This window comes from Pan troglodytes, chromosome 1 (assembly GCF_028858775.2).
Source record: "Pan troglodytes isolate AG18354 chromosome 1, NHGRI_mPanTro3-v2.0_pri, whole genome shotgun sequence".
In the NCBI taxonomy this organism is placed as follows: Eukaryota; Metazoa; Chordata; class Mammalia; order Primates; family Hominidae; genus Pan; species Pan troglodytes.
The window spans coordinates 129,340,353-129,361,650 of record NC_072398.2 but is presented as its reverse complement, the minus strand read 5'-3'; the positions used below and the strand labels follow the sequence as shown (position 1 = coordinate 129,361,650).

Sequence of the window (21,298 nt, the reverse complement as noted above, 5' to 3'; positions counted from 1 at the left end):
CTTGTGTTATGAAATCCCAACTAATTTTACAATTCCTACTTGACTTTGGAAATACAGGTTTTATATTATTAAGAGGCTCATAACTTAGTTGTAATCTAGAAAAATGTAGGAGATAAGAGGAGGATTAATGATAAATAAATATATGATAAAATTTACCAATTACCAAAAATATGGCTAAAATATAACTAAGGTTCCAGAGTTCCAGAAGAAAGAATAAAATGCATAGCAATGGAGACATTGCCATTCTATTTTACAACCTAGAATTTTGGGAAGAGCAAGACTGTTTTTGGTAAATGACTTATTTGAAGATTCAATTTAATTTAAAGGAATAGTCTTATAAATTTCCTCTATTGCATTTCTGAGTCGAATCTCACTCATCTCTACCTCAGGCACACAGCTTGACTTTTTTGTTAATTCCTGCTTTCACTGAGATCTTTCGTGTCTCTTGCTTTAAGTGCTAATAAAGCAAAGTATCAGATGTTTTGGAATGAAATACTGCATTGCCATTGAAGAGAGAACAGTTGGCAATGACAACAAACATGAAAAAAGGCTGTGCTTTTATTTTCCTTTCCCCCCAAAAGCTTTTTGGCTTTGTAAAAGATATTGATGTGTTTTATATTTGACACACATTGATTTATTTCTTGAAAGCAACTTAAAGCTTTTGATTTTACAAATCAAATTTGCTCTTGACCATTCTGCAGATACTAATTTTTGTCCACTGTGTTTCAGGTATATTGCGATGGTCTCCAGAAATTCAACTAGAACCAGACATTGATTCTGATCTCTCAGTGCAGGGAGAATTTATCTATAAGGGTGTAAAGATTTAAAACAGAAAAACAAATGGGCATTTTCTGTAAAATATGTTAATGTACTAAGTGTCATGGGAGAGTAGGGGAGGTGGTTGTGGGAGACCATGCCAGGGGAATCCAACCATATTAAGGAAAAATCATGGAATAGTTAAAGTGGGAAGGAAGAGTGTCCCATGACAAGGGAGAGCAAGTTCAATGTCAAGAAGGTAAAGAAAGCATGCACAATTGAGAAACTGGAAGATTAGAATGGTTAAAGCTTAGAGTAAGTGCATCATGAGAACCTGAGAACTCAAGGCCTGGAGAATCAGGCAGAGCCCATTTCATGAAGACAAAGCATGCAAAGGTGTTTGGATTCCATTTTAAAGGTAAACCACTTGAATACAGGTGTAATAAAACAAGATTTGTATTGGGGAAAGATCACACTAAATATTTTTTAGTGATGGAGAGCCAAAACAAATGATCAGGAGGCCATTTGAGTAATTCAGTTGAAAAATCATGAATGACACTCTGAATTAGGCTGGTGGAAGTGAGGATGCAGAAGAGGTGGTTTTGAGAAATTGGTGAGGTGGAGATAAAAGATGTGGCGATTGCATGGCGATGTGAAGTTCAGAGAAGAATTAAGAATGAATCTAGCCTCTTTTTTTTCTACAACAATTGGGTGGATGGTGGTTCTAGTCATTAAATTAAAGTTATTGAGGTATCTGGGGGGGGGTCTTTATTATTTTGTACCCCACAAAAGACATTATGTATGTGGAAAGAAATCTCAGTTTTTGAACTCAGAAGGACTTCCATGTAAAGTGATTGCCTCTAACATGAATCTTTGGCAAGTTAATTTAAACTTTCTGAGTATCTGTTTTAGTGAAGTTGATACTAATGCCTAACCCAGAGTTCTTGCATACATTGGAAATAGCACATGCAAAGCAGCTGGCCTATTGCTTGTCAAGCAGTAGGCATCCAATATTGCTGTAGTTATTGACTTATGTGTCAGTTGTCCCCACTAAAATATAACCTCGACAGGAAGAGGAAGATGGTCTCCTTCCCATCCTTGTATCCACAAATACCTAGCAAAGTGCCAGCACACATTAGAGAGTCAATAAATAATTGTTAAATTAAAATATTAGCCCATAGATACTTTGGTTCTTGTTTAAAAACTAATTTGGCATAAACGGTAAAGACAGTAACTCAAGTCTCTACTTGTGACTTTAAGTTTCTAATCTTCCTTCTGTTAAACATGAAGTCCCAAAGCTGTGTAATAGAACCTAATGCTTCACTAGATGGCACCAAACCATTGCCCTAAAACAGCACTAACACGAGGGAGTTGGGGCAGAGGACTGGAAAGCTGGAAAGCCTTATTATAATCTACATTAAATATCTATTTGGTGTTCTTAGGGGTGTGTACAAATTTCAATCATGTTTTTTCAGTCGAATTCTCACATCCATACAATTACATTCTGCATATCTAGAAATGTGACATGATTCAATTAAGAACAGGGGACTTTATCCTATTCCGTCTTTCATTGGAGTACATTAAGAACTTAGAAAAGGACATTACTGTACCTCATTCAGGCCAGAGGTCCGTCGCTGTTGAGAGATTTTCCTAATTTCTCCAAACATTTAATTCTCTAGTAGAAATAAGCAAACTGGTGCCTATGGTGCCCCAGTGGTCTTGATGACTTATGATTCCTTCGGGATCTTACTTACTATTTGGGGGTAACCTAGATTTTGCAGGCAATAAGACTAGCTTGGTTTTTAGCATCTTAAAATTCATGTGATGTATGCTGTGACATTTATTTAAAAGCAAAGCCACTGAAAAAGTGAGGGAAAACACATTCATCATTGTTGTAATTTTATTGTTTCTCTCTAATCCATTTCTACCCTCTACTAATTGGCTGTGTGGGTTGAGAAGCATTTGTGTAGAGTGAAGATGTCTTTGATGAATAAGCCTTCTTGCTGTTGTCACTATATTGCTGATTCTGTAATTATCCAATGTCCCACTCTAGATCTGAGCAGCATAGCAACTGGATTATAGGCCCTTTTGGAACAATTGAACCCCTGATATGCTTTTCTTTCTCTACCCTTTCTGTTAATGGTCCTGATATTAACATCAGTTTTCTTCCCCAAGTCTACGCATTCTGATATACGAATAATTGGGTATTTGTTTATGTGTTAATATTAGCCTTGGAGTTCAAGGGTTCTCAGAGGTGAATTGATCCAAACTGTACCAATTGCCAGGAAATGTAAATACTAAATTGAGTGTTAATCAAACTATAACCTACTGCTATACTAAAAGTTATATGTTTGATTTCTTCTGCAATTGTGTATATACATACATATATTTATGCACTATATATAATATAACAACATATGTAATATATACTACAACACATCTTCTTTCAAATAGAGTGGCTCTTTTAAAAATAAAAATATGAAGTTTCATTTATTTATTTTTTCAGTAACCATGTGGCTTTATACTTCACTGTATAATGACTGTATGGCTCTGCCTGGACGTTTTCTACATTGTAATTAAGGGTTGTGGTCCAGCTGATAAAATATCCTCTTTGCTCAGGAGATGCTCAATAAGTGGTTAATTGACCTAAACGTGGTGGGATAGTAAAAACTAACCAGTTATTGAGATAAAAAGCATGAAAGAGTTACATTCATTGTTTGTGGCAATGGCCCCTCTACTAAGTAAATAAGAAACTGAAGGCTGCTAATAATCTATGAAAACATTTATGAAATGTGGGAACTATTTTCAGTATTTTATAAAGTCATCTCAATTAACTTATATAGCAACCATCTCATTAAATAAGAAAGTTGAATACCGATTTTATTGCTATTTGATATTTGTATCATATTAGTTGCCAAGTTTCATTTTAGATTAGCTAAAATAAAAATAAATATTGATTAATGCAGTTTATTTGACAATCAAATTCTTTCTAACATTGTGGTCCACTGGATAAAATTAATTAAAAAGATCCGTGATGTTACAGATATTAAGGATCAAGTCCTAAGCATAAGGACACTATAGAAATATTATGCAAAGTTCAATAGGAAGAATAAAAAGGATGAATGCATGCCTACTTAGATTAACCCTCTTTGTCCAAAATATCGGAAGAGGCTATATTTGGGGGGTTACATGTGGGTTAGAAAAAACAAACAAATGGGGTTAAAAAAGAGCTGAGGAGAATATAGAACTACCCAACTGCAGTACAAATTATTTCCATCTAGGTAAACCAGACAAAATACCTGTAGAAGGAAAGCTCATTTATAAAATTGAGCAAATCTCAGAAGTTGTTTTTTGTGTTGTTCATTCAAAAACATAACTGACATACGTTAGGTTTCAGGGGGTTTACTAACTAGAATCATCCTATTGCCTGTCCTTGCTTCAGTAGAGTGCATTTGTACTTAGCAGATGCTGGCTCACTACATGCAATGCCTACGTGCTTGGGTTTATTGTGACATGCTAGGAAGAGTGAATTGATTCTCAGGGTCTGGAACGGTTTCTCTATAACAAATGGACCTCCTCCTCAAAAGCAAGTCAAAGCCCTACACAGACAAATCCTACAGATTGTCACTTGCAGAAAATCTTTAACCAGATATTTTATGAGCTAATAGAAAATGCATCTGGATATTTCTTTGTAAACTTCATATTGTTGAGGACACTGGGTAATTCTTCATTTGAGATTTACTTCTTATCTTATTTTGTGGAGACACCATCTGGCAAGCCCTGTCACTAATATGGGCATTAAACTAAGGATATTTCTTAATATAAAAATAATCAAATATAACAGCAGAATTTCCTTATGTAAGTAATGTTTACCTATTGTATATTAACCATAAACTCCACAACTCAAATTATAAAAGCAGAGCATGTAAAAGAATTATGTAAGTGCTATGTTAAATAAATAACTTTTCCCTTGCTTAGTCTTATCATGCCCGGCCATTTTGACTCGAATAGGATGTGGCTAAAAAGATGCATTTCTTGTTATGAGTAAAACAGATCATTCTCTGCTACTTGAAACAGGTAATATGGTTGAAAAGTGTAGAAATTATTCCTATGACTCCTTATAGAGTAAATTTATTCACCAGATATTTATTGAGTGACTTTTCTTTGCCAGGTAGTTTTCTAGGCATTGGAAGATACAATATGTAGAGTGAACATGATAGACATTGTTCTTGTCCTCGGAAAAAAAGTCTAGCAAGACACATTATGTTACACATGCAATGATAATGAAAGAAGAGAAGTCCAATCATTAGTGAAATATCAGGATTTGGAAGTGGCTAGCGAGGACACCAGCTTAGTCTGGGAGGGCAATGAATGATTCTAGCAGACACAACATTTAAACTGAGACCTGACAAATGAATAGTTTATCACATGTGGCAAGTGAAAGTGCGTTGATGGAGGCAGGGTACATAGGGGAAGGAGTGCTTCAGGAGCAGGAACAAACAGCATCTTATAACAACTCCATGGTAAGACATTGTAAGGCACACATGACTGGGACTTAGTGTGTGAGGAGAGAAGTGGCAAAAGCTAAGCCTGGAGAAGCAGAAGGGGCCACACATGAAGGGTCACATAAGACATGGACTGTATCCTACAACATAAGGAATCCATAGGAGATTTTAAACAGAGCAAAATAATTTCAGATTTATACTTCAGAAAATCCCTTTGGCAATAATGTGTAAAATGAGTTAGAGAGGAATGAAAACTGGAGTCACAGAATCTATTATACATAGTTGATTGTTAGAAGACCAACTGTAAATGAGAAAATGTAGACTGTGTTTGAGGAGGAATAAAGAGCTGAGGATTCTTGAACATGTGTTTCGGCCTTCAGGTTTACGTTATTTCCTCCTGATTCATTTTGTTGGATTCTTTTAGAAATCCTGCTATGATGACAGTGGAGCCTCCGATGTAGCAATTTCCCACACTATTTTGAGGCTGTGATAACTGAATGCAACATTTTGCATTTTGGATTTCTTTTTATCACTTGAAGCATATTTGTAAAATAGTCTTTACAATGTTCTTGTAAGCCACTCAAATTTTATTTTAAATGTTTACGTTTATTCACTGAAGTTTTCTTTACTAGAAATTAATCGTGTGTGTGTGTGTGTGCGCTTTACTTCTCTTCCCAATTTTCCTGATCCACAAAAGAATTTATTTATCTTGAGAGAACACTTTCTATGGGTATTGACTTGCCCTCCCTGTCATATCACATCATATCAACATCTAAAACACTGATCCTAAATTAACTTGTAACTCCTCCTTATTCAATTCATAGCCACTTATTTATTTTAAATTCAAGTTGCAGACTAGTCCCACGTTGACTTCAGTTAAATAATTAGCTCATGGATATCATGAAAGAGTTTGTAACTCAGACCAGATTGGACCACACATTTTAGGAGGTAAGAACTAGAGTCCATGACCCATGCATGTCACATGCTTGACTCTTTACACAGTGGTGGGTACCTATTTAAGTAGTTGCCACCTTTTCATTTCTTGAGTAGATCAGAGCAGTTGACGGCAATTCTGTAAATTGGAGGAATTATTTCCATTTGCTTTAATAATTGCTGTTTGACATTTGGTCCCAGGGTAACTTCCCTTTCTCTAGTCTCTAAATTTCTCCACTAACCAAAAAACAAAAAACAAAAAAAAAAAAAAAACAAAAAAAAAAACCAAAACAGTTTCTTTTTCCTCTAGCCAAGCAATGACTGATATCACATATTGGAAAATAAAATGTATATCCACTAGTGTAGTCCATAGAGCTGACTGTATTTGCCAGATTACTTATTTGAAGCCACCAAATGGTAACACAGTGCTCTAAAAATCAAGAAACCATTAGTCTAGCACAGAGTACCCAGACATGCTTAAGTCATTAGGGGACACTTCACATTTAGAAAATGGGCTCTGATTTCTTTACAATCAGATATTTTATGACTCTTTATAAAACGTAAGAACACAATTTTCTTTGAAACTATATAAAGATGTAACTTAGACAAATTAAATTGTCATACTCACTTAGCTTTTTCATGCAGTCACGAAGTCTTGTTTCCAAGCTCAGCACTCTTTGGTGTAGTTCCTCATAGTCATAGGCACCAATTTCCTCCTGAATACCAGTGAGGACAGCAGACAGATTCCTTATTTCCTCCTTGAACTGGGTGATTAACTTAGCGTCTGTTTTGTACTGTTCCAGCACAGGGATCAAAGGCAGGAGCTCATCCATTTTCTCTTTCAACTCCTGTGAAAAGCAGCCTATTGTTCCTGAGAGTCATTTAAAACAGATCATCCTGCTCTGTTCTTTTTATTATGATACTTAAAGGGAATTATTAAAACAGCTTCAACATTTCATATTGATTTTTGGTTGAAATTAGTTATTTTGTGAAAATTTAAGTGGTCATGTGATTATTACTAGTAAGTCCATTTATTTCAGCTTTTCCATACAACAATCTTTCTTTAATGCTTACTTTTCTATAACAAATGTATCCTTATCATAATTAGAAAAACTTCCTATGGTAGAAACTAGGACTATATACTATTTCATTTTCTGGTAACATTTTATATAGTGAACAGTGTATTATCTAGTTAGGAAATATAAGCAGAATCCATCTTCTAATTATGAATTAAGTTTGAATAAAGTGATTGAAAATAGGTCAAATACCCTATGATTGTTCAGTTGAGTCTAATCATCCACCTACTAAGTATCTATGTTATGGGGCACATACAGAAAATTGTGGACTCTGGATCAGCTTTTCTCTGACACTTAGAATTTTTCCATCATGGCCATCTACCAACTTTGTTTTCCTTTGTGCTCAGATATTCCTTGATCTTTTAAATATCAGTTTTAGCACAACTTCATTATGAAGGTAAGTTCAGTAAGTGTTATAAATCAGGTGAAGCATCCCAAGGCTCAAATAAATGTATGTTACTGTTTACTATTTTGAATTATTACCTGTACTTCGACTCCATTTATCTTACCATAGATAATTTAAAGGTCATTATGTATGGCAGAATTGCTTGCCCATGTGGTGAATTAACTCTTTAAGAAACCAAGGTATGTAGTTTATGTAATAGATGAGCCAGTTACACAGAGTTGTTTGAAACTGAAGCATTGACTTTCATCAAACACACACACACACACACACACACACACACACACACAGTGTATGTTGTCAAGCAGTATCCCTCACCCCTAGCCGTAACAGGACTGAAGCACGCCTACAGTTTCACCTTGGGTTTCTAGACATGTCACCTTTACTTCTTTCTCTCTAACTTCATAGTAGTGAAAATAGTAGTGAAAATAAATAAATATTTATTTATTTATTTCAGGAGTTTGATTCAATTGTGAATTTATTGGAAATAATGTCATTTGTGGAAAGAGCGGTCCCTCTTATGATTATTTGAGAATAATACATAGATGCTGTCAGAAATCATACTGTACACTAACTGATTTAAGGAGCTGAAAATTGCATTTTTAAATTACATTCAGGAGATGTTATTACTATAAATGCATTAAAATAGCAGGAGCTCCCATTGCTGCCCTGATTTATGGGTTTGAGTTTCTTGTGGGGAAATTTCCACTTGCTCTGTAAGTTCAGAATCTTTGAATTTGTTCACATGTACATATTGAGTGGGAGGCTAAGGAGAGACTTAATAATGAGAAAGATTCATAAATATCACAGTCATAGGCAGAATTGCAGTGCTTTGCTCATTTTATCAGCTCATTTGGAAATAGACTTATTAAAGTATCTTGTGGTATCCCTAAAGGAAGACACAATTGTTTCATTAGGATTTTAATGAAAATATTTCTGTGGGTATCATTTTCTGCACATTATAACAACTGTTACAATCAAAGGTTTTACATTCTACTATGGGCATATTTAAAAGAGAGCAATTCAATGTCAAAATGTTGGTAGCTTTTCTTCTCCCTCAATTCAAAACTACGTATTTATATTTTTTAATCTTTTCAACAATTCATAATTTAATTATTAGCAATCAATTGTGAAACTCTGAAAACTTATATGAGAGCATTGGAAAGTCCACCCAATGCTCATATCAAATACTTAAAAGATTACAGTAGAATAGCATAGACCTGTGTTTGCTAATCTCTTCTAGAATCTCACTTTCTACTATGTTGCTTTTACATCCAAGTTCTTAGCTAGAGTAGAGCCAACATCAATCTCTTCATATAAGAATGTCAGTCTCAAGTATAGTAGTTGGCATAAGCTTTCTATCTGAAAAAGTATAGAAGACAAAACCTACTTAACATTCTTGATACAATGGAAATTGTGTAACAGAGGAAGATATATTTTTTTTTTGAGACGGAGTCTCGCTCTGTCACCCAGGCTGGAGTGCAGTCAGTGGCGCGATCTCGGCTCATTGCAAGCTCCACCTCCCGGGTTCACGCCATTCTCCTGCCTCAGCCTCTCGAGTGGCTGGGACTACAAGCGCCTGCCACCACACGCAGCTAATTTTTTGTATTTTTAGTAAAGACAGGGTAGGAAGATTTTTTTTAAAGTATTCTTCAATATTGAATTTACTTTGGAACGTTCCATATCCTCTTTTCAAGTATAGTACTAGCACCTAGAACAAAATCCAACTCATGGTAGGACTCAAGAAATAAATGAACTCCACAAATATACGTTGAGCACCTAATTATTATTATTTGTAATTCAGAGACCTAAAGTCTACTTGGAGAAGCAATACAGCATTAGTATTAGAAGGTATAAGTCTGGAATTGGACTTTGTGAATTTGAATCTTGGTTCTCATGCATATTAGATATATGACTCTGGATAAATTACTCAACCTCTTTGATATGGTTTGGCTCTGTGTCCCCACCTAAATCTTATCCCAAATTGTAATTCCCATATGCCTGGGAGGGACCAGGTGAAAGGTGATTGTATCATGGGGGTGGTTTCCCCCATGCTGTTCTGATACTGAGTGAGTTCTCATGAGAGCTGATGGTTTTAAAGTGTGGTACTTCTGCATTCATGCTCTCTCTCTCTCTCTCTCTCTCCTCCTGCCTTGTGAAGAAGGTGACTGCTTCCCCTTCCACCATGATTGTAAGTTTCCTGAGGCCTCCCCAGCCATGCAGAACTGTAAGTCAATTAAACCTCTTTCTTTCACACATTACGCAGTCTCAGCACAGATCTTTATAGCAGTGTGAGAATAGACCAATACACTCTTTGTGCTCCAGTTTCCTTATCTTTAAAATGGAAATGAAAATCGTGCCTGAGTTACAAGATTGTTGTGAGCATTATACAGTTAATATACTGAAAGTGCTCAGAACTGTACCTTGAATATGTATAATATTCTGAAAAATCATTATTGTTATTACCATTACTGTTATTTGGATTTTGACATATAACTTCAGCGTATACTTGGATTACATGAACTAGGAAAATCCAAGCCATTATGTCACATGGTGCTGCTGCCTGAAAATTGTTTTCTTATTAGTAGCCTGCCTGATTTGCTGCTAGGCAATTTATAGGACTAGGCACATTATTTCTTTGGGGTTTATCTCAATTTTGTATCCTTTTTGTTTCTTAGTTTCCTGTCTTTTGTCAAAAGTTCCCAAAGATGCACATGCTTCATCATGCATTCCCCAGCCCTGTCAACCCTGACACTCTCAAGCTGTCCTTTGGCTTTGCAGAATTCTCATTGCACTGTCCATCTACACCAGTCTGAGCTCCTCTCCTGACTAGTTCCTTCTGGGAATGCTCTTCCCACACCTAAGGTGCCAGCTTACTATTTTCTACTTTGCCGATGACCTCAGCATTGGGTTCCCATTATTATTTTACCATCTACACTCTAACCCTGAGAATTGAAAATTGACATAGTAAATCTTTTGGTTTTCTTGATCCCCCTATAATTTAATAGTGGAGGAAGTAGGGTCACTAGTACGAAACTGCTTTTTCATAACTCTTCTCCTGGTCTTTTAAAATCAAAATTAATTTCTCCTCCCTTTGTGCTCATAAGTAATGTTTATGCCTCTATTCACCATTAATTCACCTGCCTGTTAGTTGTCTTTCATAGAAGACAGATTACGTATAATACATCCAACAGAGGGGCCAATCGCACCTTGTATGTGGTATGTGCTCAATAAATACTGGCTAAAATTAATTCTTTTGCTCTTCATCCTCATATTCTTCTCTGTTTACCATTTATCCATAAGTTTCCTATTTATCCAGTTCACTCACACTCTCATTTTCAATAATCTTTAAATTTAAGTATATTCTAAATCTTGCTCTAATTTGTCCTAATTACTTAACCTGCTGGTTTTGCTTACTTCTCTCTTCAATTTAAACCTCATGATTAATCACTTCAGTCCCCTCTCTTTTCAATACCCTCAACTTTCTTGCCCTCTTTTTCTTCCTTTGTGACCTTCTGGGTAAAACTTTAAAACCAGTTCAGGGTGTAATGCTCTTCTATACCTCTCTACTCAGTCTCTGGAGTACCACTGAAGAAACTTACAAAACCATGAAACTTTCTGCCACATTCAAATGTGTTATGCAGAGACTCAGTTACATGTTCCTCACTAGCTCCCCACCAGCCACCATTATGTGTAGGAAGCACTCCTTTCCTTGCCCAAGGACTTGTGTTCAGATCCACTCCCTCAACATCAGCAGTGAATCTCACTTCCTAACTGACAAGAAAACCAGAGGCTATTAAGTGGGCAACCACAGTGTTTTATGAACTATGTGCTGTGCCTAGGTAAGGCAAGTGGTTTACTTTTAATGGGAGCTCAGATTGCATTAGCAGACCAAGAGTTTTTTCTTTTCTTTTTTTTTTTTTTTTGAGACGGAGTCTCTCTCTGTTGCCCAGGCTGGAGTGCAGTGGCGCTATCTCGGCTCACTGCAAGCTCCGCCTCCCAGGTTCACGCCATCCTCCTGCCTCAGCCTCCCGAGTAGCTGGGACTACCAGCGCCCACCACCACACCCGGCTAGTTTTTTTTTGTATTTTTAGTAGAGACGGGGTTTCACCTGTTTAGCCAGGATGGTCTCAATCTCCTGACCTTGTGATCTGCCCACCTCGGCCTCCCAAAGTGCTGGGATTACAGGCGTGAGCCACCGCGCCCAGCCGAGTTTTTTCTTAAAATTCATAACTCTTTCATATATAGTTAACAAAAGTTGACATAGCATGATTTTTTCTCCATTTTCAGTATTTGTAAATAATTGCCAATACAACACTTAAAATCTAGAAAAATACTTTATTTGGATAAATTTATGAAACAACTCTCTCCACATGCTCATATTAATGGCATAGTTATTTCTTTAAATAATTTATATCATCTACATCTTTCTTCATATTAGCAGGGCATAAAACCATTAGAGAAACATTTATAATTTAATTATTAATTTTCCTTGGGGAAATTTCCCTTGTTTCAGAAACTCCACCAAACTCTACAAGAATGAAGCTTTTTCTATAGCAAGACTTCCATGTCTTCCTACCAGCTAATGGTCAGTTTCAGTGGAGAGATGACTGAAATCCCCCATGAGTCTTTTACCTTGCACATATGGGCCAATGCACAGTCATTTCTAGCTGAGTGCCCCACTGCTGTCCATCCCATTCCATGTCTGATTTGGATTGACAAGATTGCAGAAGTCAAACCTACCTGAAAATGCTTGGTCATAAGTGTCTTTCGATCATCTTCAATCTGCCGAAACTTTGCCTTCAGCCCTTTCATTTGGGTTTCCATTTTTAAAACATATTGGAAATCTCTCTGAGTTCTCAAGTTTAAGACTTCAATAGACTGGGACATGTTCTGAACCTGTTGAACAAGAATATTGTCTGTACATTATTATCTGTTTGCAGGTTTGTGCAATCACTAAGAAATAGCAAAAATGCCGTTAACATAAAAACTAGAAGTGCCAAATTCATAACTGGGTTCCCATATGACACATTTTCAGAAGAACAATTCTTCATTATAAACATTTAAAGAATTCAGCAAGAGAAAATTATACCTAGACAGGAAATTTAAAAACGGGCATTCTAGCATTAGAACTGACTGAATATAAATGGGCTTAATACACTAGAAAAATAAGCTTTAAAAATAGAATTTTCATTTTAAGGCTTTGTAAGCTAATAACATCCCAACCTGTTAAATGTCAAAATAAGTTGTTTCTGTAAGTACTAATTCTGACTTCTTAAATATTTAGGATGTTTAGCAATTGTGGATGGTAGTGAAGTGTCGAAGAGGCCTAGAATGCATTCATCCTAGCTCAGTAAGTTCTTAATGGGTCTAAAGTACTCCCAGGGGTGAGACTGAATTGACTAAGACAAGTGGTAGCAGTACTAGAACACTCCCTAAATTGGACAGCATAGTGTTTGAGGGACCTGGAAAATGGTAACTGCATCAAGTGCTTGGTAGACAGGACTTAAACACATTTTAAGCCAATGGCACCATCCCAGGTTCGCTGAACCCTGGGCTATTTGGAAGTAAAAAAGAGGTAACCTATAACGCATGCAGAAATGAGAGGAAAAAATGACTGGTCTAATTTTTGTAGCAACAAAAATCTGAAAACAAAGAGAAAGTATCTAATAACAGGGGATGTGTTAAATAGAGAAATAGAATATGAATGACCCATTATAAAGAATAAGATAGATCTCTATGCTGTTAGTACTCAAAGCAACAATTTTGGTATCACCTAGGAGTTTGTCAGAAATGCAAAATTTCAGAAATGCTCATCCAGAACTACTGAATCAAAATACACATTTATCAAGATTCCCAAGTGATTCCTATGTCTATTAAAGTTTGAGAAGTACTGCTCAACATAGAAAGATTTCAATGAGAAAAGCAAATGTAAAGATCTTCATAAAATTTGATCTTTTTTGTTGCTTTTGTTGTTGTTGCTGTTTTTTGTGAGACGGAGTCTCGCTCTGTCACCCAGGCTGGAGTGCAGTGGCATGATCTCAGCTCACCACAACCTCCGCCTCCTGGGTTCAAACAATTCTCCTGTCTCAGTCTCCTGAGTAGCTGGGATTACAGGTGCACGCCACTACGCCTGACTAATTTTCGTATTTTTATTAGAGTCGGAGTTTCATCACATTGATGACTATCACCTCAAGTAATCCACCCACCATGACCTCCCAAAGTGCTGGGATTACAGGTGTGAGCCACTGCGTCCAGCCAATCTGTTTATTCTAAATCAAATACAAATACATGCACACACATATAATCAGTAAAAAGTTATTTTCATTGAAAACATGTGATTTACAAAGGGATGACTTGTTCAGACACAAATTTTTGTCATCAGATAAAGTGGCAATGCTAAATGGATCAGCCAGCTGTAAAGTTTCCATAGTTGATACATTCCTTAGAACTATAATATTGGAAAAAGGCAATGAATACTGTCTTGGCCTGCCTCAGTTCTTTGCCTTTTTTTCACCATTTTCTGTTCCCTCTGCTATCTTGATCCATCATCTTGTCCTATTTGGATCCTGTCCTTTTAGGACACATTACAGTCTGGCTTATCTTAAAACTAATTGTGTTATGTGGGTGTGGAGTAGGGGCAGGGAAGTGGCGTTCCCTTTGTGAGCTCCATGAGGTTAGAAGCTGTGTCTTACTCATATCTTCCATTTCCAAGACCTTACACGGAACCAGGCACAGAGTAAGCGTTCAGTGAATATTTATTGAGTAAAATTATCTTGGGTTTGTAATAGTAATAATAAGTATTTAGAATTTTAAGGAGAGTCTTCCTCCTCCTGTCTCTGGTTAGGCAACAGCATTACAGGAATGTAAGTATTTCTTAATTTACTAAAAGTTTAATATTCAGAAAGCTTTATTTTTAATTTTCAAAATATTTAATCTAGCACAAAATTACTAAGACAACATTGGAAGCATGGTAACGCCATTGTGGATAAATGCAATGCTTTCAACATAATTTTCTAACTTCATTTGTGGTTAAACATGTATAAGGAAAAGCCATTTGCATTAAAAAAAACTGTCTATGTATTTAAATATGGCATTTGTCTGTGAGGACACCTATCATTAGCATGGCTGATATCCTGGTAATAATTCTGTGTACCTGGGCCAAGTCTATACAATTAGAAAATGATGGGCAAGATGAGGTATTCTGGATAAAGTTAAAATAGCCTGTCTTTATTTCTGCCTTTGACTCGCCCTATAAAGTTAATTTGCAACTTCATTTGTGTTACAGGAAAATGCACTGAGATAATTTTTGCTAAGGCTTGATGGTGACCTATATTGCAGAATCATGTGTAATTAGAGGAGCTACATTTGGGGTAATGGCTAGAGCTAGAGCTGTCTAATTGGCCAGGATTTGGCTTCAGGTTGTCTTAAGCATCTCTTGCTGGTTATAACTAGGATTGTTTAGTTTCCCACTGGCTATAGAGGCCTACAGAGCATCAGTTTCCTGATGACACAGGAGACTGAATACCCATGACGACATGAGTAGGGAAGGAGAACTGTCTGCTATGTTCCCTCTTTTTGTTGGCTTATCTCTGCGGTTGTTCTGTGATTCAGCTTTCCAGAGGTGTTTCTGTGATTAGGATCTCTCAGCATAGTTTGGCAAGCTCATTGTCGCCCTTCCTGGATAATTCTTTTGGAATTTTTATTTATTCTGGTTCTTTGTATAAATAAGATATCTGGGGCTTTTCTGGACTTAAACACAAATTAACTTTGATTTTCACTCTCACTCATAATTAGTGAGGTGGCCACTTGAAAAAAAAGGTCTATTAATTAAATACGTTTGGATAGCCTTGAATTTAACACATATAAACCGATTTCTTGACTGTAGGACTTAACAAAAACTTTAGTAGTAAACTGTGTATTAGAAATCTTCAAGAGTGAAGTATCATGTACAATGTTTCTTAAACTTATGTCATTGGTGAGGATGATGGCAGTGTCCTATTTAAAAAAATCACACTTTAGGAAATATTGACTTAGATAATACAAGACATCTTTAACTGTACAGGGAAGCTACATAGTTAACAAACAATTTTTTAGGTAAGCAATTTTAGTTTTGGCATACTAAGACCTGAAATACTGTGAAACCAATTATATTTTTTCTAATATTCAATAATATAAATACCTGTTAAATGGTAAACAAAGCATCACTTAAATAAGTATGGATATACCAGTGGGATTTTATATGACACTGGTACAGCATTGAGAAAATGCAAACGGATCTGTTAGAGCCACAACTTACTGATTGAGTGACAATGGAAAGTTTTCAACCTAAAAACCACCAGTTTTCTTTTACATAAACTTAGAAAGATAACTATCCCTTCTATAAGGATTTAATGAAGTAGATACAAAATATAATACAAAATATACTAATAATGGGAACTATTGTTGTAAATATTGTCTTTATTAACAATATTCCCTTATATATGACTAAATCAATCTTTTTGGTTAAAAGTGAAGGAGGTGCTTAAAGGTCATGCTCTTGTTTGCCCTTTGGTGCCTTGGATATATGTGAAACTATAGAGAGATAAGCAAGGGACTGGCTCAGTCTGAAATACTGTGATATCTCAGACATCTTTTCTTGGATCAGTGCAGCAAACCAGTGCTACTTAACCTCCTTCAGGCCACTGTAAAAGAGTGCACACAATTTACGATTCCTCTGTTGCTCTAAAACTACCATAGGGTAAGTTTAATACATCTGCCTTGTGGTGACTCCAATTTTCTGAATAAATTTTGTTTTTTGTCATTTATGTATTAATAATTTTTTTAAGGTATTATGTTCTAGAATTTCTTGAAAACATTCAGACAAATTACATGTTGGATGGATGGAGTGGTCATATTAATTTCTATTATTATTTTCAACCAACCAATATAATGCTTTCATACATTTTTGCTTTCTTCATCTTTCACTACTTCCCAGTTTTATCATAGCTATGAAATACATTTTACTTTGAGCCTGTAAAGGGAATTATCCACTTTCTGACATTTATACTTTATTTTAATTTTTTCAACTGATTTTTGAAGAAATGTTTGAGTGTATGTGTAGGTGTGAGTATGTAATGCTGTACTGAAAAATAGCAACACAGAAGATAAAGTATGGTGTCTAAGAAAATCTCTCACCTTAGTTTATGTAGAAAAAAAGATATTTCTGGGTAGAAAAGAAGATTTGGTGAAGAACATTGATTATCTGAAGGGAAATACAATTTAACAGGAAAGCAAAATTGGATGTAAAAGATTAGATCTTTTTACTAATGTAAATAATTTCCCTGGTAAACAAACAAAATATATATTTGAATTTTTATATAAATAAAAAAATCAACTTTGGAAAATAAACTCAAGAATAATCATAATTCTTGCTCTGTCACCCAGGCTGGAGTGCAGTGGTGAGTTCTCGGCTCATTGCAACCTCCGCCTCCCAGGTCCAAGAGATTCTCCTGCCTCAGCCTCCTGAGTAGCTGGTATTACAGGTGCACACCACAATGCCCAGTTAATTTTGGATTTTTAGTAGAGATGGTGTTTTTGCCATGTTGGCCAGGCTGTGTTGCCAACACCTGATCTCTGGTGATCCACCTGCCTTGGCCTCCCAAAGTGTTGGGATTACAGGCGTGAGCCAGCACACCTGGCCTTGTCATGGTTTCTAATAGTTAGATGCATGTTAGCTGAAGTCATTATTCTGAATGAAAATGACATATGCTCTTGTTGGATGACAGATATTGAGGGATCCAGAAGGATGGGATCTTGCCATAAAAGGAGGCTTAAGAAGAAAGGGCCAATAGGTGATGATAACTTCAAGCAGAGGGGAAGGAGAAACAGACTAAGCTTTGTATAAGCACATGAAAAAATCCTAAAATCTTAGAGCATCAATATACTTGCAAATAATATATACAGAGGAAACTCATTTTCACTATGTAGCAGTGGAAGAAAGTCACCATGGCAGCCTGAAATTGTGTAAATAATGAGTGTCTCTATTAAAAAACTTGATGATTTCATTTTTCTAGCTTCTCTTCATTTTTTGTTAAAAAGTTTCTATTCAATGCCATAAATGTGTGGGTGATCATGAAAATGACATCACACAGAGTCAATTGTTAAGCATGATGTCCTCTAGAACACATACTACCTAATTTTCTTATTATTCCTAATGACATTTAGAATCCAAACACATCATCTTTCCATAATCTGGCCACTCCAGCTGTCTTACTACATTTAGAGCCCAGCACAGTGAAAGTCTGAGTGAGAATATTTGACAGAACGATTCATTGGTTTTCCTCCCTCCCAACTAAACATAAATAACCTTTCATGAGCTCACATTTATGTGTAAAAGAGAATAAATCAAAGACATTCTGCATTTGATTGTTATGAATCCATATTAAGTAAATTATGGAGAGAATGGTATTGAATGAAATTGAAGAGCTTAATGTTAAAAGGAATCACTTAGAGAATGATGATAAACACTTGGAATTATTCATTATCTGTCCAGATAGCTTGCATATCACATGCAATTATTTTAACTTTATTGCAAGGTTGTTATGGGATTCAAAAGTTTGAGCTCCAAGAGTCTAGTGTGATCCTGAGAGTGGAGCTGAATTTTTGGCATCAGAATAAGATGGTTTTTTTTTTTCCTTAATGAGATATCAACTAGAGATTAAGATATATGGTAGAGAGCCAGTCTTAAGGTGGCAAGGTTAGAAAAAGTAAAAAGTCATAGAAATAGGACAAAGACAATAGCAGGAAGCTTGAGGTAACCCTTTCAAGGATCAGAAAAAAAAGCTTATCTGAGAAGAGGGACAAAAATCAAAAGAATCCTCTTCATTATTATCGGCTCTACCATATTTCCTTTTGAAAGAATGGTCGATTTTACTAAAAATATGCATAGGGGACACAGGACACCTACCTTTTCCAGTAGTTGGCGAAGTTGCCTGCTTTTGGCATCCCGGGAACACAGGTTTTGTTCTGGAGCAACAACTGTGCAAATGCACCGCCCATCAGGATCCTGAGCTGAGCTGTACACCTGCCACCCTTCTTTAGGACTAATCTGAGTCTGAGGAAACCAAAGGGAAACATAAAACACAGACTCCTGTTATAGGATAAAAAGAGTGTTGGTTTGTAGCATTTCAAGTAAAACACTTTTTTGATAATTTAACTTTGTGTTTTCATTCTTTAAAGTTAGCAGAGAGATATTAAACAATTTATATAGGCAGTATAGCTTCATTCAGTGTACCCTCCTTATCAATGTCCAAAACAAGATCCTTTCTTGTCTTCAGGTGCCATATTAGTAACTGATTTTGCTCTCATACTATTTCCCAATGCTTTTTCTATTTTGTGACATTTTAATGCAACTTTAGAAGCATCTAGTAACTACTTAATCACATATGACTCGTCTTTCTACATAAGATCTTCTTAACAGTAAATGACAATTACTAATATTAATATATTATTTTCTAATTGTAATTCATGTGTGATATTCTGAAACAAAGTCCTGTTTCAGGGAGGTTTCCCATATATTGAAGACTTAGTTATTAATAAAGTGGAAAAGAGATCATTGATGACGTAGGTTAAAAATAATTAGACCAGCACTATTTTGCAAGAAATGCAGACTCTTAGAGGACTTAGAGTTTTTGGCAGAGTCTGCCAAATTGATTTTCCCAAAAACTTCTGTACACTTATCACTCTACCTTCTTAGAACTCAAGTGTGAAGGGGTGGTATTCCAGTTCTACTGTAGTTTTTCTATGATTTATGCTTCTAGATTTATCTTCTGTACCATCCAACAGAAACCTTTAACCAAATCGGTCTGTGTGCGTCGTGCAAGCATGCCATGTTGATTCATGTCTTTTTATGTCGCTCATTTCATTTTTCCTGCTTGGAATGCCTCCTTTATAAACCATGAATTTATTCAGCCCTTGTGATTTCTACCTGTTGTGAAGAAACTGTCTGTACTATTCATTAGGTATTTAATGTATATTTTCTAGAATTGTCATTTGCCTTTCACATATCTCATTTCAACAATTAGCTTATATCCAGCTATTTTTTTTATATATAGACAAAACCTCACTCTGTCACCCAGGCTGGAGTGCAGGGGTGAGATCACAGCCACTGCAGCCTCCTGGGCTCAAGCAATCCTCCCACCTCAGCCGATATCTCAGCTCACCGCAACCTCTGCTTCTCACGTTCAAGCGATTCACCTGCCTCAGCCTCTTGAGTAGCTGGGATTACAGGCATGTGTCACCATGTCTGGCTAATTTTTGTATTTTCAGTAGAGATGGGGTTTCACTATGTTGGCCAGCCTGGTCTTGAATTCCTAGGCTCATGTGATCCAACCGCCTCGGCCTCCCAAAGTGCCGGGATAACAGGCATGAACCACTGCAACCAGCCCAGCTATTAGAAATGTAAATATTTCCTATTTGACCTATCAAGTAGACTCTATCAAGCATAAAGATGAGCATTATTATTTTTTATGAAATCATTTTTCAGCAAGAACATCAATAGACTTCCAAATAATGTACACCAAACAAATTTATTTTCATAAATAAATTTCAGTGGAAGAAAGTTACCACATGTAGACTTGAAATTCTGTAAACTAGAAGTGTCTGCATTAATAAACTTGATGGTTTTATTTTTCTAGCTTCTCCTGATATTCCATTAAAAAGTTCTTTTCATTATACAGATAGAAGCTATTTTAGTAGAGTTGGATTTCACCATGTTGGCCAGGCTGGTCTCAGACTCCTGATCTCAGGTGATCCGCCTGCCTCAGCCTCCCAAAGTGCTGCGACTAAAGCTCTAAGCCACCGCGCTGGGCCAGGAGCAAATTCTTAAAGTAACTAAAGCATGAACCAGGTTGACTTCTTTCTCCACAGATTTACCATAGTATGTGGAGTCTTCTGTCTTTAGAATTCATAGCAGAAGAGACACAATCTCCTGTATACTTTGTCCTAGGTTCTAGCTCATCACATACCATAAACCACCACAAAGGTCTTTTTCTTCTGAAAGCTTTAATGATAACTACTTCTAGGTGCCGATAGGCCTTCCAACAACAATCATGAGCAAATATTGGGGATGCTAAAAATTATAAACTCAAGAAACTCATGATGATACCAAGTCATCATCCTTGATCTATTACATAAAGGAAATGGTACCAGACATATCTTTTGAATGTCTTATCTTCTAACTCCTTTAAAAAAATTAATTCATAGATGTTTCCAATGCTGCCTTTTATTTTTGGGGGTCAGACTCGTTAACATTCTCCCCATCCCTTCTTTCTAGCTCTTATGCTTGAATATCCAGTTAGGATGGAAAGATGTACTTAGAATTTTACATTATTCAAATTAGATAAGATCTTAGAGATTACTGGGTTAGTCTTTTAGTATTATTTTTTAAAATGCAGACTACCCACAGAATGGAAATAGAAACAGCTTAGCAGAGTAATTTCAATGATATAATTAAAGGTTCAAGTTGAGTAACAGTATGCGATTGATGTATCTGGACATAAGCCCTGCAGTTTTAGCTGGGCATCTCCTAACATTGGACGTAAATCTAAAATATGCCAGAAAATTGAGGCTTGTCACTAGGATAA

The 21,298-nt window shown here is 36.1% G+C and overlaps 1 protein-coding gene across 2 annotated transcripts in view; it reads right to left on the bottom strand.

Moving 5' to 3' along the window:
* OLFM3 (olfactomedin 3) overlaps positions 1-21,298 on the bottom strand; it is a 194,362-nt gene that overhangs the window by 14,611 nt on the left and 158,453 nt on the right. For both annotated transcript variants that reach the window (XM_001139550.8, XM_009426538.5), the window contains exons 2-4: positions 18,622-18,768; positions 12,417-12,572; positions 6,823-7,042 (exon numbers count right to left, since the gene is read on the bottom strand). In XM_001139550.8, the coding sequence (XP_001139550.1) occupies positions 6,823-7,042; positions 12,417-12,572; positions 18,622-18,768 (523 nt within the window). The remainder of the gene's footprint in view (positions 1-6,822; positions 7,043-12,416; positions 12,573-18,621; positions 18,769-21,298) is intronic.